This window comes from Podarcis muralis, chromosome 3 (assembly GCF_964188315.1).
Source record: "Podarcis muralis chromosome 3, rPodMur119.hap1.1, whole genome shotgun sequence".
NCBI classification, from domain to species: domain Eukaryota; kingdom Metazoa; phylum Chordata; class Lepidosauria; order Squamata; family Lacertidae; genus Podarcis; species Podarcis muralis.
The window spans coordinates 30,881,629-30,897,685 of NC_135657.1; the positions used below are offsets into that span (position 1 = coordinate 30,881,629).

Sequence of the window (16,057 nt, forward strand, 5' to 3'; positions counted from 1 at the left end):
GTAGCAGCAGGAGGACAGAAAGAGGAGCAAAGTAGCTGTGAGCTTCCTTCTGGAAGTCCATGTTTGTTCATTTGTGCTAAGCCATAGTTTGGCTTCATGTCATAAGCAAATGAGGCTGGCATGCGGCATCTGTCACCAGGCAGGCAAGTTGCCATGTGGTCTGCAGAAATTTCACATATCTATGTCTCCCATGATCAATTGACTCACACGGTACTAGGAGCCCTTCCTCCACTCCCTACAATATACAAGTGGATATCCGTGTGTGTCCCCCATGGAATAGGTCTCTTTTAATGGATCATTTCCTCCAGCCCTTCCCTGAGGCCCACATTTTTTGTGATAACCAAGGAGCAATCAACCTGTGAGTGAGATAGGGCTATCATGTCCCTGAAGGCTTTGTTCAGCAACCTCTCAAAGCTTCTGCAGCGGATAGTCATCATGCCTCTTTGCTTTCTACCTGCATAGCTGTCACTGTTATTTGCTCAGTTTGTTTACTTAGGACTGGTAAGATTTCTTCCAGGCAATACTTTGATTGGATGAAGTGAAATAAGAGGTGGGGGCAATATATCATGCAGTGGTTACTTATTAAGTGCCCCTTATTTTAAGTAAGGGCTCTTAATTTTTTTAATAGGATTCTGGTACAAACTAGAAAAAGATAGGTTTATTTGAGCCAAACTTGAAGCAGGACTTTTTTACCCCCCCCCCAATTGTGTTTTTTAAAGGTTTTCTTGGGTGAAAAAGTACATACATTGTCTCCATTTTCAGATCATAAAGTTCTTTCTGCAGATAAGTTATATATTAAATGTGAGATTTTACTACTGTATACAGTATAAAGTTGGGGGAGACAAGAGGAGGGGGGAGAGAAGGGGGGCCTTCTATAAATGGTTAAGCCCTTATATGTTTGGTGTGATTCCTATGTGTACAGCTTTACGTTAGCAGAGATGGATTGTGCGGCATATTTATTTCAGGGGAAATGAACAGCATATCAATTGCAATGATTCCAGACCTGCTCAGCTTGTGATGTGCCCAAGCCAATGCCTCAAGTTTTGCTATCCGAGGCATGCAGCCGAAATAGGTTTTTGAGACCCTAATATACAGGGCCTGTGTTTCATCCTGGATGTGCAAGTCTGTTCTATGCAGATACCACATTCTTCTAGGAAATCTCCATATACTTCATCAGGTGTGAAGAACACACCTTGTGTTCAGTTGTGTGCACTGGTAAATAAGTGGACACATGTGCTTGTTACATGTGACATGGCACGTTCAATGTGCTTTTGGTTTTCTTTACAGATGCCATCTCTCTCTGTGTGAAGCGACTTCAAGAAAGGCACACAACCAGCCTTTTATAAACGGTACTGTTTCTCCCTCATTCTAGAACATTACAGCACAATGAATGCTGTCTCAGAATTCCATCAAAACACAGGTACATGCTACGTTTAACATTTTGAACAGGTAGTCCAAGTTAATTGCTCTGTGCCTAGAGGGACTGGTTTGACTGTACAAACAAACCAAACAGTGGCTTGGAGTAGCAATGTTTTTAGGCGCACTAAAGAAGCAGCATGCAATCCATGAGGCTATGCAGGGCCCATTGTAATGACACCAAGACTGATGAAGTGAAACTTTCAGATTGTGTGGTAGAGCTGATTGGGGGCCTCAGTTGTTTTGGCCAGCCCTGCTTATGTAACCAGATGCAAGCATGTTCAAGGTTCCTACACCTTGAAAAGTTCCTGTAGAAAAATTGTGTATGAAGGAGGGCAAATGCATCCACAGACAAGTAGCTCCTTCCATTCCTCTGCCCCCCTCCATTGCGGGACCACTGTATTACTTAAAAGAATCACACTGCTTTTTCTTAATTATCACCTATTTCTCTAAGCAATTTTCAGTGGGCTTACTTCTGTCTGTCAGGGATAAATAAAACTGGAGTACAGAAGAGAATTTAAAATTTCAACAGACTCAATAGAACTTCCAAGAAAATATGTGTAAGATGGGAGTGTTCATGTGAGATATGCCTTTATTTTTCTTTTAGACATTTACAAGTGGGATAAAGCTTTTGAAAATACAAATTAAAGATAAAGCAAAACAAAACAGATGTGAAAAGGTAAGTTAACATAACATAACAGGCTGCACCACTGGTCAATATTTACATTGCGATGTGTCTTCCAATTCTGAGCTACAACTGCTTCTGCAGTCAAGAGTAAATGACTCAACAATTCTTTATGATTACGATCTAAATTTCTATCCACAAACATATTGAACATCATGAATGCTGGAGATGGATGTATCCATTGACCAGTAATCGCACAAATCTCTTGGCATAACAACTCCCAAAACACTCGTACCTGGGGACAATCTATCACATATGGAAGTATGTACCAACCATACCACAACCTCTCCAACGCATTAGGGTTTATCTAATGGGACGCGGGTGGTGCTGTGGTTTAAACCACTGTGCCGCTTGGACTTGCCGCTTGGAAGGTCGGTGGTTCGAGGTCCCGTGGCGGGGTAAGCTCCTGTTGTTCGTCCCAGCTCCTGCCAACCTAGCAGTTCGAAAGCACGTAGAGCAAGTAGATAAATAGGTACCGCTCCAGCGGGAAGGTAAACGGTGTTTCTGTGCGCTGCTCTGGCTTCACCAGAAGCGGCTTAGTCATGCTGGCCACATGACCCGGAAAAACTGTCTGTGGAAGTGGACAAATGCTGGCCCCCTCTGCATGTTAAGCGAGATGAGCGGCGCAACCCCAGAGTCATTCGCGACTGGACTTAACTGTCAGGGGTCCCTTTACCTTTACCTTCCTTGGTGTCGAGTACAAATTATGCAGTATTTTCACCTACAGCTCCCTTGCAGCAGCAGATGTTGTTTTATATGGTGGCTTTAACCACAAAGCATTCCAGTCATTTATTCTATTTGTCTAACTAGCTCTTTCCCCCACAGTATATGTAGCAAATCATTTTACTCCTTATCAGATTCAAAGAGCCACCTATAAATGTTAGAAACCAGCCCTCTTACCACTCCTGAGTAACTCACGATCTCCTTTTCAAATGCTGTAAGTTGATGTGCAGCAGCCTCTAAGAGCGCTGGGGATAAAAGAAAATATTAAAGTTGAGCCTGCAGTATCCAAGTGCACGTTATAGGTCAGGGGTAGGCAACCTAAGGCCCGGGGGCCGGATGCGGCCCAATCACCTTCTAAATCCGGCCCGCGGATGGTCCAGGAATCAGTGTGTTTTTACATGAGTAGAACGTGTCCTTTTATTTAAAATGCATCTCTGGATTATTTGTGGGGCATAGGAATTTGTTCATTTTTTTTTCCAAAATATAGTCCGGCCCACCACATGGTCTGAGGGACAGTGGACTGGCCCAGGGCTGAAAAAGGCTGCTGACCCCTGTTATAGGTTCTAACTGGTTTCTCAAATCTCCCATAGTCATTATTCTGTTTGACAATCAATCAGCCTATCCACAATACCCAGGTTCTGCCTTTCACATCGGGTTACATAATCAAAAATCAAACTTTTTGATTCTTTACCGCACGTGTGTGTGTGTGTGTATGTAATTAAATTTGTATACTGCTCTTCTGCAGATCCCAGGGGTATTTCACGAGATAAAAATACAAGATAAAAAAACAACAAGTTCGTTAAGTTTCTTGGCGATTTGGACCCCTAAATACTGAAAAATGGTGCACACTTACTTGTAAGGTAGGCATGCCCAGAATTGAGATAGAGATTAAGTGCACCCAGCAGCGGCTTCTGCTACTGCGAGACAAGAAGTCCTTCCCCGGGGGAGTTTCCCTTCGGGGCTGACTTTCGAAGCCATATAGGGCAAGAGAAGGTCCCAAGCTGAACCTGTGGCTTAGCAGCGCGAAACCCTTAGGGGCGCCATTGCAGACGCCGAGAGAAATGTTGAGGAGCAGTTCTCAAAAGTGCGGAGTTGTTTTCTGGTGGTGAAAGAGTTTGGAAACGGAGGCAGGAAAGAGGACAAAGCAGACGTGGCTGCCTGTCTTCTGAAACTCAGCCGTTCCTCCTCTTGTCTCTCGCTCCCAACCTTCAGGGAACTAACCGAATTTCCTGACTGAAACAGCAGCCTTTCTCCCCCGCCTCACTTGCTCCCTCAGCCCTACTTCACTTCACCAAGTTAATAAGGTACTATTACCGTGACGCAAGTATAAATTACAATAAATGTCAGCGGCAATTCACGGTGTTGTGTCATTATTATAATCAAGGCTAGCGTGGTTAACATAAAGGTGCTTCCCTTGAACGGAGCCGCCACGGCGTTTGAGCGGGGAGAGAGAAACGCGCACAAAGAAAGAGGGCAAAGCCCATATTCGAAAACCTCAATTCTAACTCCACCCCCCCGCACCCCGCCTCCTCCTCCAGACGCGGCTGCTAATCTGCTTCCGTGACGTCGCCGCTCATGGCAGCCAATGAGCTTGTGCTAAGGGGGGACCTGGTACCGGCGGGAGGGGCGGGAGCTCCTCCTCCTCCTCCTCCTCCTCCTCCTCCTCCTCCTCCTCCTCCTCCTCTTCTAGATGAGAAGCAGCAGCAGCAGCAGCCCTTGCCGAGCAGCGGATTGCTGGCAGAGGCGTCTGGAGGGGTCGGACGTAGCAGGCCGAGGAGAGGCGACGGGGCTGGGTCCGCGGAAGAGCCATGGGGAACACCGTGGCTCGGGAGGATTTCGAGTGGGTTTATACGGACCAGCCGCACGCGGACCGGCGCAAGGAGATCCTAAGTAAGTGCGCACTTTCGCCGCCTGCCGCTCCCCTTTTGGTCTCGTCTTCCTCTCCCTCCCCCGTTTCCCTGCGATGGCTTTTTTGGGCGAAGGCGCTCGAGTCCTCCTTCTGCCCGCTCCTTGGCTCCCGAGGAGGCCGGGCGTGGCGGGCAGACGCCTCCCGGTCTGCCTCCCGGCCTCCGCCCTTGGCGCCCCACACCGACGCCTCTTGTCTTCGGAGGAGGAAGCCCCGACTTTGGCTTTCTCAGCGGAATTCCCCACCCGGCCGACGGCGCTCCCTCCTTTGGGTCTTGGGTGATGGGGAGAGGAGTTCCCAGGGTTGGAGGGGAGCGAGCTGCCAACATCTGGAGAGACGCAGTGCGTCACATCCGAAGGCCTGGGGCCGGCCACCCGCTACAGCACGTTGCTGCTTTCCTTTCCCCTTGTCCCCCCGCACGCCGCTTTTTCTCTTTTCAGTTTCGAAATCTGCCTGCGCATAATATGCGGGGAGGTGGTTCAAAGCGACCTTGGTTAACTGAGGACTTCGCCATGCCCAGCTGGTGCTTGGTGGCAGCCAAACAGGCTTTGAAATGGGCTTTTGCCAACATGAAGTCTGATGGGATCTTTAGATAAAAAGAGGTACAGTGGTACTTCGGGTTACATACGCTTCAGGTTACAGACTCCGCTAACCCAGAAATAGTACCTCGGGTTAAGAACTTTGCTTCAGGATGGGAACAGAAATCATGTAGCAGCAGCAGGAGGCCCCGTTAGCTAAAGTGGTGCTTCAGGTTAAGAACGGACCTCCGGAATGAATTAAGTACTTAACCCGAGGTACCACTGTATATAAATCGGAATAAATGCTGATGATGGTGGTTTTCAAATTTCCTGTCTGCGGAGGACACTCTCCGGCTCCCCATCTTTGATTCTTACTTTTGGAGCTCTCATCTGTTTCCTGTTTCCAGGGAACATTCTAAGGTGGACTTTGATGTGTAGGACTGGGTAGGCCTACTAGACCTAGATATCGCCATGGCAAATGTGGTAGTAACTTGGAATGTCCAAACATTCTGTGGGTTGTGAGAGAAGATAAAAGAAAGGGAGAAGTTGTTCTTCATACCTTGCTGTTAGTGCTGCCCTCAGTGATGTGCTCAAAGTGTACCCTGGACAAAATGACTAAAATATACTCCCACGCTGAAGGGCGTGGAAAGGACAACGTCTGCTTTTACTGTATAATAGAATGTGGGTTTAATTCCTTGATCAGCTACTAGCTTTTCAGTAGGCTGTCTCTCTATGAAGACATAGATGGCTGTAGTCTAGTTTGCAGGCACAATTTAAAATGGTCTACCAACAGGTTGCAAGAGGGGTCACTTTACTTTTGCCATTGGCATTCTGTAGCTGGATTTAGCCAAGTGAGTGAAGTTGCTCAACCATCTCAGTTTCTTGATGGAGGAAAAGTGTGGGAGACCCTGTCGCTGTATTTGGAAGCTCAGGTTTTAGGTTGATCATAGAGATTTCATTCACATGCTAAGGTGTTTGATACTCTTGGTTAGCAAACGAGAAGCTAGGAGAGTGGGGTGGCCCTGAGCATTATTAGTTAAACAGCATGCTTCTAGCCCTTTTGGTTCCTGAGAAGCATCAGTAGGAGACAACGATCAAATTATACACTAAAAATGCCATTCACAAGTACACATGTCTCTTTCTATTTCCTTTGTCTCGAAAAGAAAATCAGACTCCTGGTGTACAGACCTATTATGCAACTGTGTATGCAAATATAAACCAGCTTATTTTAGTTGCAGGGCAGTCCAATTTTTCATACCAAGTAGGAGTACTTTGACATGGAACCAGTGGGCCGCACACTGCCTTGTCCTATGCAGGGGTGTCCGCACACCGCCTTCCCAAAGCTGGCTAAGGGATGCACTGGGCTTTGGGAAGGAGGCACAAGGCTCTGGCAGTGTCCTAGAGCCCTCTCACCTTTTCCCAAAAGGCTAAAAAGTGCTAACTAGGCTTTGGGAAGGAGGTGGAACAGGAGGGCTCAAGGACCCTGCAAGAACCCTTATGTCTCCTTCCCAAAGCCCTGCACCTTGCTTACCTTGTTTTGGGAAAGTGGGGAGGAAGAGAGTAAAATGTTGCTGAGGGCTGCCATAAAAGCCACTTCGGACCATCCAGTTCTACTATGTGAATTCGTCTTCTACAGAATCAATATTTTTTTCTTGTGCAGAATGGAGAGCTTCTGGGTTGCTTGTATCACTGAAGACTTTTTGTTAGACACAGAGGGTGGCTTCAACTACATTTTACCCACAATGGACCTATCAAAATTAATGAACACAACTAAGCTAGGTCCATCAACTTCAATGGGTCTACTATTCAGGAAACTTAGTTTGAGTGCCACCTAGAGTGTGGAATTTAAGTTGATGCTGAGGAGATTGCTCTTGTTAGTGTAAACCTCTTTTTTGCTTGCATGATGAAACAATCTCCCTACTCCTCCCCCTGTGTGTGTTGTTCTGTGGGCTCTCCTGAATCCCTCTCCCCAAGCAGTTTGGAGGGACGAGAGAAAAGCCTTCCTATGCTAGTGGGAGTTGTTGACCTGACTTCTGCCACAGCAACTGATGTCTTCAATATACTCATAAAGACCACTCCCAATAACTTCATGTAGCTACTAAATAGTATTGAGGACAAAATACTGTCCTGTGACACAACTGCTTGTGGTGGACACACATATAATCTCCTAATGCCATTCTCTGAATCCTGCTCTGTAATGAGTGGAACCAATGTGGAATTGTGCCCCAGCTCATGAAGATGATCCCAGAGTACAACATGGTCGATTGTATCAAAAGCCACTGAGAGATCAACAGGGTTGCAGTCCCCTTGTCTATCTCCCAAATATGGACCTCTGTCAGGGCAACTAAGGCTGATTCCATCCCAAACTGGGCCTGAACCATTATGGCAGTGATGCTGTTGTGCCTGTACTTCATTCATGTGGTTTTTACAGTAGACTGCAGAGTTGTACTAAAGCACCCTGTATATATTCAAACTTTTAACATGCATAGAATCCAATTATAAGACTCAATTGTAGTATGATCTTCAAAGAGTATTTGTCTATTGACAGCAGTTATTGAAACTTTCTCTTTTCCTCCCAACAGGTAAACATCCGGAAATAAAAACTTTGATGAAACCAGACTACAATTTGATCTGGATAGCTACACTGATGGTCCTTGCACAGCTAGTTGCCCTTTACCTAGTTAAAGATTTGGAGTGGAAATGGGTTATATTTTGGTCATATGTGTTTGGCAGTTGTCTTGATCATTCCATGACTCTGGCTATTCATGAGATAGCCCACAACAGTGCCTTTGGCAATTGTAAACCTCTGTGGAATCGATGGCTTGGAATGTTTGCCAATCTCGCACTTGGCATCCCATACTCTGTATCCTTCAAGAGATATCACATGGATCACCATCGTTATCTTGGCGGTGAAGGAGTTGATGTGGACATTCCTCTTCCCATTGAAGGATGGTTTTTCTGTACCCGTTTTCGAAAATTCTTTTGGATTATTCTCCAGCCCCTATTCTATGCTATTCGGCCTCTTTTTATTAATCCCAAACCAATCTCTCGACTTGAAATAATGAATTTGTCAATTCAGTTTCTCTTCGATGTTATGGTATACTATATCTTTGGAGTAAAATCACTTGTCTACCTGATAACAGCAGCTTTGCTTGGGCTAGGCTTGCACCCTATTTCAGGACACTTCATAGCCGAACATTACATGTTTTTAAAGGGATATGAAACATATTCCTACTATGGTCCGCTTAATAAACTTACATTCAACGTTGGCTACCATAATGAACACCATGACTTCCCTAATGTTCCTGGGAAAAACCTTCCACTGGTGAGTACATTATAGTGTCCATTTACAACTAGTTACTTTCCTGGAGTTAAGCAACTCCATTTTAAATGAATGGATCGCTGGTATTCTACCACAGTGTGGTGATTTGCTGATGTAGGTTGGCAAATATATTAAGGCTGTAAATGTTGATTAAAGTGGTTTATCTTGATCCAAAGCATATTTTCAGACCAGTATTTAGAACCACAGCAATAGGCTAAACACAATACCTTATGTCAACTAGAATATCATATTACTTAAGACCAAAGATATATATTCAGCTACTAATACATTTACGGAGGTTGTTTAGCTGCAGAAATGTGGCCGTTGCTTCTAATGCTTAAAGCTCAGACACAGCTGGATAGACTATTAATGTTGACTCCTTTGCACAGCCTCAAAGCTGACCTTGAAACATAACCTGTTACTTCTACAAAACGGCCTTAGTGTTTGTTTAACCTCCTCCTCTTCAAAGGAAAGATACTTTTTGTACCTGCTACCTGACTAGGAAGTTATGCAGTGAATGAATGTTGGATATTGCATGTATGACCAGCGCACTAAAGCTGCATTCTGTCTGTGCAGGTTTTTTAAAAGTTTTTTTTAAACCCCTCCTATTTTGGGTATATTAGTCATTTTCAGTAGTTGTTTGTCTTTGTTGTGCTTTAGGGATAAAAAGCACTGTCAAGTGATTGGCCCAAGAGTGGAAAACTGCTGGCCCCCTGCATTTGTGAGGTTGCAATTTCCATTCTTCCTCTGCAAGCATGACCAGCGACTAGGGATGATGGGAACTGTAGTAACATCTGGAAGGCCACTGGAAGTTGTAGTAACATCTGGAAGGCTCCCAATCCCTGCTTTAGATCTTTTAAAGTTGAAGAATGTTTATTTTAAATTCATAATATTGTTTTTCTCTAATTTATGTTAATATATAATTTATGTTCCTAAGTGGTGTACATAAAAACAAGCCATAGAAAATGGGACAATGAAAGAATACAAGGTATCATAAAATCTAATACTACAGTAAATGCGTAAAGGAACAAGGAAGTCTTAGTTGTGGGCTGGCAGTTCAGCAGGAAAGACTACCTGTCTAATCTCAGTTGGGATGGAGTTCCACAGCTTTGCACCAATCATGCTGAATTCACTGCTTCCAGTAGTTACTAGTTGTACAACTGAGCTACAAAGGACCTCCAACAGGGACTTCTCCAAAGATTGCAGAGGTCAAGCAAAGATATAAGGGATCAGGCAGTGTAGTTCTGTGGGTAGACTCATGTGCTTGGTATGTTAAAATGAGATGGGGTTACTGCTTCCAAAACTGGCTATTTGATGTCTAGCTGACAAAACTTTTTTCTAAATAACACTGGGTTTTTTTAATTGCAGCTGAAGAAAATGGCCCCTGAATACTATGAACATCTGCCACAGTATAACTCCTGGGTAAAGGTGCTTTATGATTTTGTGATGGATGACACTATCAGCCCTTATTCACGCATGAAAAGGCATTTAAAAGGTGAAGTGAAATTGGAGTGAAAAAAAATTCCTCTGCCGCCTCCAAAGGACATAGACTCATGGAAGCTGGTACAAAGGTTTCGTTTGATCAGGATGTATTTGCTTTGTATCTTAACCTAGTCTGGACTATGAATATATATGGATTACAATCTAGAACAAGATCTCTGAATTAAAATATTGCTGGAAATAGAACATTCCAAGCTATTTGCTTTATTTTGTATAATTAAAGTTTAAAATATAACTTGCTGTATGCACAATGCTAGTATTAATGTTACATAATGTGTTTCAGTTGCTACTCGCTCGAACACTGGATTGTTCTTCAGGCCATTAATGTACCAGTGGTGTATCTTGGTTATTTTGAACTTGCTGCCACAACTTTGGCTCTTCAATGTTTTGCTGACAAAACATTAATTTCCAAATTAAATTGCAGAATTCTTTTAGTTAGTGTAGATGCTGGAAAAAATGGCTGCAACTCCTTCTAAATTGAGGTATGTCTTGGCCAATCCAAGTGCTAACCTAACTGATGGATTTGCAATTGCTGCTATAAAATATATATCCATTAAATCATGCTAGTGTTCATATAACTTCAAAATAGACAAGTATATGAATACCAACTTTTGACTGCCTATGCTCTACATTTCATTAAGCTAAATTATGATTTCCTGCAGCAGGCCCATTTCCTTGAGTATAGCTCTGCATTCCTTCTTTTCTGCATCTGTACAAAAGTGCTATGCCCTGCCTTCAAACTGATGCTTCTTTGCAAACAGACTAGATCTCCTGAAGTTTAGAAACAGAATAGTAGAGCCTACGTGTGTCGTGGTAACCATCTTGTGCTCTCTTAGCAAGAGCTGGAGTGTCGGTTGTTGACAGCAGGTAGCAAGTTTATAAAAGGTATAAAACATTGACTGTGAGAATGCAAGTACCTCCTATAAAGGAGTATATGAAAGCTGTTTTTTTTTTAAAAAACCAAACTCTTGGGCACTTGAATAAAGATGATATTAGTGAAGTTTAACAAATGTGTGGAATGTTCTTGAGGAAAGCAAATTCTATCTGCTTCCTTATCTCTGGGAAGCAGAGGATTTTCTCATGATTATGCAATGTTTTTAAAGCTGTGTCAATGATATAGGCAGCACATTTATGCAACTTAATTAATGCCTTACACCTACAGATCCTTGCATGCAGCAATAAACTTGGTGCACTGCAGTGAGGATCTTTTCATTGTCAAGGTAATTCATTACTGGTGGATTAAAGTACAGATTTTGCGGGGGCTTGTCTTGAGTCTTGCTTCAGCTATTTCATCCAAAATTACCTAGCCTCCCTTTGTTTTAGTCATACTTGTAAAACCTGCAAGGTAAGGAACGTGCAATTTTTTAAACCAAACATGCAAGCTTCTTCAAAATTATCCCCACAGAGGAAACAGCTATTTTCCCTTTAGTTGTCACTATTTCTCTTTAGTTTGGCACATTTGCCAGAAAAAGGAAGCAAGCCAGTAAACCTGTGGCTCATTTGCGCTTCAGACTGCAAACGAGTTCCTCGCTGCTCCCCCAGTCCCCAGATTCCTACACATAGAAAACTAGAATGGCAGAGAGAGATCCAGGCCAGAATGTTACTCTTGCTTTTGTTGGAATAATATGAATCCTCATCTGGAGTCTAAAGAGGTGCAGTCTAAACTAGGTTACTACCTCTTCTGCTGTTAATGTGAGAACTACACTGCTTCCCAGGAGTCAATTGTGGAGCAGTTGTTTCAGTCATAATGTACAATGGAAATCTAAAGCAGTTAACAGATGTCAACCCACTGATCTAATGGGACTCTTGTTTCCCCAACTATCAACTTCATCAAGCGCCTACTCTTGTAGCCTACCAGAAAAACATAATGCTGTACCTTCCAGATTGTACTACAAGCTGCAGTTGCAACTGGCCGTTCCTCATCTGCAGCAGCAGTTGAAAGTCGTCTGGATTAAAGAGGAAGTTGGAGCTCGTGATGTATTTCAAGCAGAAACTGAATTTCAACTATGCCTCGATACAATCTGCACATGTGACTTGTTTTACAGAAACGCATGCTGGCTCTTAGTAACCACAACATCCTTTTCTAAGTGCCCACAGACCAACTGCTTAATTATCTGTTCTAGGACCTTTCCAGGTATCAAAAGTCAACCTGACCAGTCAGTTGCTGTTGTTATATAAATTTAATTAGTTAATAATAATAACAACAATATTACCCATCCACAGAGCGGTTTACTATATAAAGTTGTTGGACTTGAAACAATTTGCTTGGGTCTTCCCCATGAGTCTCATCCCACCAAGTTTCAGCAATGCCTGTTACATCATATTTGCCACCCTGCATTAAGAATACAGGTTAATCTTGTTCAGATTAATCCCATGCTCTATGAGTTAGTATAATAATTAATAATAATAATAATATAATTTTTATTTATACCCCGCCCTCCCCAGCCAAGGCCGGGCTCAGGGCAGCTAACAAGCAATAATAAAAACAAGTTGAATGAATACAACTTAAAAACATTAAAATATTGAAACATTAAAATGCAGCCTCATCACAGGAGGAGAAAGGAAAAAGAAAAAAGAAAGGGGAAGGGAATCGGACTGGCTCCAAGCCAAAGGCCAGGCTGAACAACTCTGTCTTACAGGCCCTGCAGAAATCAGATCCTGCAGGGCCCTGGTCTCATGAGGCAGAGCATTCCACCAGGCCGGAGCCAGTGTTGAAAAGGCCCTGGCTCTGGTTGAAGCTAATCTAACTTCCTTAGGGCTCGGGACCACTAGGGTGTTGCTATTTATGGACCTTGAGGCTCTCCGTGGGGCATACCAGGAGAGGCAGTCCCGTAGGTACGAGGGTCCTAGGCCATGAAGGGCTTTAAAAGTCAAAACCAGCACCTTAAATCTGACCCTGTACTCTACCGGGAGCCAGTGCAGTTTGAAAAGCACTGGGTGAATATGCTCCCACGGCAGAAACCCCGTGAGGAGCCTCGCTGCAGCATTCTGCAGCCACTGGAGTTTCTGGGACAGCTTCAAGGGCAGCCCTGCGTAGAGTGAATTACAGTAGTCAAGCCTGGAGGTGACCATCGCATGGATCACTGTGGCCAGGTCGGTGTGGGAAAGGTAAGGAGCGAACTGCTTGATGCAGCAAAGGTGGAAAAATGTCGCCTTAGCTGTTGCTGTAACCTGCGCCTCCATGGAAAGGGAGGCGTCAAGGATTACACCCAAACTCTTAATGAAAGGCAATGGCACTAATTGGGCCCCCACAAGAGAAGGGAGCTGGTCCCTCATCCCCATGCCATCCCGACCCAGCCATAGGACCTCCGTCTTCGAAGGATTTAGTTTCAATCGGCTCCCACGAAACCATCTAGCCACAGCTTCCAACCATCTGGTCAGTGTGTCCGGGGGTGAGTCGGTGTGGCCATCCATCAGCAGATAGAGCTGAGTGTCATCAGCATATTGGTGACAGCCCAGCCCAAAGCTCCGGATAATCTGGGCAAGGGGGCGCATAAAGATGTTAAAAAGCATTGGGGAGAGGATTGCGCTCTGCGGCACTCCACACACCAAGGAGTGGCGCTACGACATCTCCCTCCCTAGTGCCACCCTCTGTCCCCGACCAGAGATAAAAGAGCACAGCCATTTACGGGCTATGCCCTGTATCCCCACATTGGCGAGGCGGTGGTCCAGAAGATCATGATCGACCATGTCAAAGGCTGCTGACAAATCTAAAAGGATCAGCAGTCCTGACCCGCCTCGATCCAGTTGTCTACGGAGATCATCTGTTAGGGCAACCAGAGCCGTCTCCGTCCCAAAACCAGAACGGAAACCAGACTGAAATGGATCTAATGCCGATGTTTCCTCCAGAAACCTACCAAGCTGTTCAGCAACCGCTCTCCCAATCGCCTTACCCAGATATGGAAGATTTGAAACTGGGTGGTAATTGGATAGGTCTAAAGGATCTAGTGAAGTTTTCTTTAAGAGTGGGCACACCACTGCTTCCTTCAGTTCCCCTGGGAATGTCCCTGTGCCAAGGGGTATAGAGAAAATTGAAATCATGAGGCAGTCCCTCCAGCTGCTTCCATACTGTTTTTTCTCCTGCAAATGGAGAGATGTTAAATGGGGAGTCCTGGCAGGTGTGATTATGCCCATGAGCCAGACGTTTCCCTAATACAGTACTTGTTTTTAGTATCCTGGGAGAAGACATGGTTGATGAGCTAGCTATGAGTATACACTGCAGAATTTTGATGCAGGTCACACTTGTGATCTATTACTGCCTCTTTTTTACTGAATGCATTTTACACAGGCAACAGAGCCAAGCTTTACCAGCAAGGTATGAGTAATACAAGTTATGTTGAGGTAGAAAAGTAAATGCCTAATGCATATGGAAGCCTAGTCATGGGCTTTTACTCTCAATCCAAAGCTTTATGCTTACATCTGCAGTTAGTGAAAATGAAAGATGTATGGAACAGCTAATGGGCTTATATTTCAATAGAATTTAGAAAGGCCATGAAGAATTGGCAGAACTTGGAAAAAGTAAATAGAGGAATGTGGTGTGGCGGCGGGCAGGGGAGGTCAAGAGAAGAATAGGCATAGTCAAGTTGAATGGTGAGAGAGGTATTAGGACAGTAGAGAAAATACTATGGCTAACCCTGCCCCCAGGCTCTCTGCCTACTAAATCCACCTCTGCTCATACCCTAAATGCAGCCCTTTCTGTGTCCTTCCCTTAATATGGTACCCATCTTCATGCTGCCCCAGCACCTCTGGCACAGGAAAAAGGATAGCAAGTGCATTCCTGTACAGTGGTACCTCGGGTTACATACGCTTCAGGTTGCATACGCTTCAGGTTACAGACTCCACTAACCCAGAAATAGTACCTCGGGTTAAGAACATTAGGAGGCCCCATTAGCTAAAGTGGTGCTTCAGGTTAAGAACAGTTTCAGGTTAAGAACAGACCTCCTGAACGAATTAAGTTCTTAACCCAAGGTACCACTGTACTCTATATCAATCTGCTTTGTTGCAATATAGGAATATATTCTTCGAAAATCCTCACAAAGTTCACTGACCAGGGGCTCTGATTTTGTGCACGCTTACTTGGAATCCCCTAGGGACGCGGGTGGCGCTGTGGGTAAAAGCCTCAGCGCCTAGGGCTTGCCGATCGAAAGGTCGGCGGTTCGAATCCCCGCGGCGGGGTGCGCTCCCGTTGTTCGGTCCCAGCGCCTGCCAACCTAGCAGTTCGCAAGCACTCCCGGATGCAAGTAGATAAATAGGGACCGCTTACTAGCGGGAAGGTAAATGGCGTTTTCGTGTGCAGCTCTGGCTCGCCAGAGCAGCAATGTCATGCTGGCCACGTGACCCGGAAGTGTCTCTGGACAGCGCTGGCCCCCGGCCTCTTGAGTGAGATGGGCGCACAACCCTAGAGTCTGTCAAGACTGGCCCGTACGGGCAGGGGTACCTTTACCTTTACCTTACTTGGAATCCCCTCTGCTTTCAGTGGAACTTATGTGCAAGTAAGCATGTACAGAATTGGGCTAGATGAATTGCGCTGATTCAAGGTGTCTGATAACTCAATGCTGCAGTTGCAAGATAAGTCAGTCCCAAGGACACACTTCCTTCAGAGCTCATCTTCAAAGCCACATGACAAGAGAAGGTCCCAAGCCCATACTCATAAAAACCTGTGAATAAAATAAAAATAAAAAATACTGCTGCCTTCCCCAGCACTTCTAATATTGGATACCTTTAGCATATTCAGGAATCAAAAGTTTTGTGTCTCTTGTAGGAAATGTTTACTTTTTTGTGCATGCAACTTGAGTAGTGCTGAAGCAGCAAAAATGAGACAGCTATGCAAAAGGAAATGTGAGGAGCAGTTCTTAAGTGTGGCGAAGACTTTTGGAAGTATGAAAACTGAGGCAGGGAAGAAGTAAAAGCAAGGGTCACTTTCCTCTAAAACTCAGCCAGGCCTCTAGTCATGTGCTCCCACTTTTCTTTTTGAACCAGCACCCTCT

At 44.6% G+C, this 16,057-nt stretch overlaps 1 protein-coding gene and 1 long non-coding RNA gene across 3 annotated transcripts; one reads left to right on the forward strand and one right to left on the reverse strand.

The window, feature by feature from the left end:
* Positions 1-1,990: 1,990 nt before the first annotated feature.
* On the reverse strand, positions 1,991-4,334 carry LOC114594629 (uncharacterized). Of its 2 annotated transcripts, none has more exons than XR_003706035.2 (3): positions 4,160-4,334; positions 3,002-3,069; positions 1,991-2,534 (listed from the first exon to the last, which is right to left on the reverse strand). It is a non-coding gene; the product is annotated as an uncharacterized LOC114594629 (long non-coding RNA). The 2 variants fall into 2 exon arrangements; XR_003706036.2 differs by having other exon boundaries at positions 3,678-4,334.
* Positions 4,335-4,499: 165 nt separating this feature from the next.
* LOC114594627 (sphingolipid delta(4)-desaturase DES1-like) lies at positions 4,500-11,328 on the forward strand. The gene is made up of 3 exons (XM_028724550.2): positions 4,500-4,714; positions 7,831-8,573; positions 9,939-11,328. The coding sequence occupies exons 1-3, from the start codon at positions 4,633-4,635 to the stop codon at positions 10,083-10,085; spliced, it is 972 nt and encodes a 323-aa protein (XP_028580383.2). The 5' UTR covers positions 4,500-4,632; the 3' UTR covers positions 10,086-11,328.
* Positions 11,329-16,057: the final 4,729 nt, after the last annotated feature.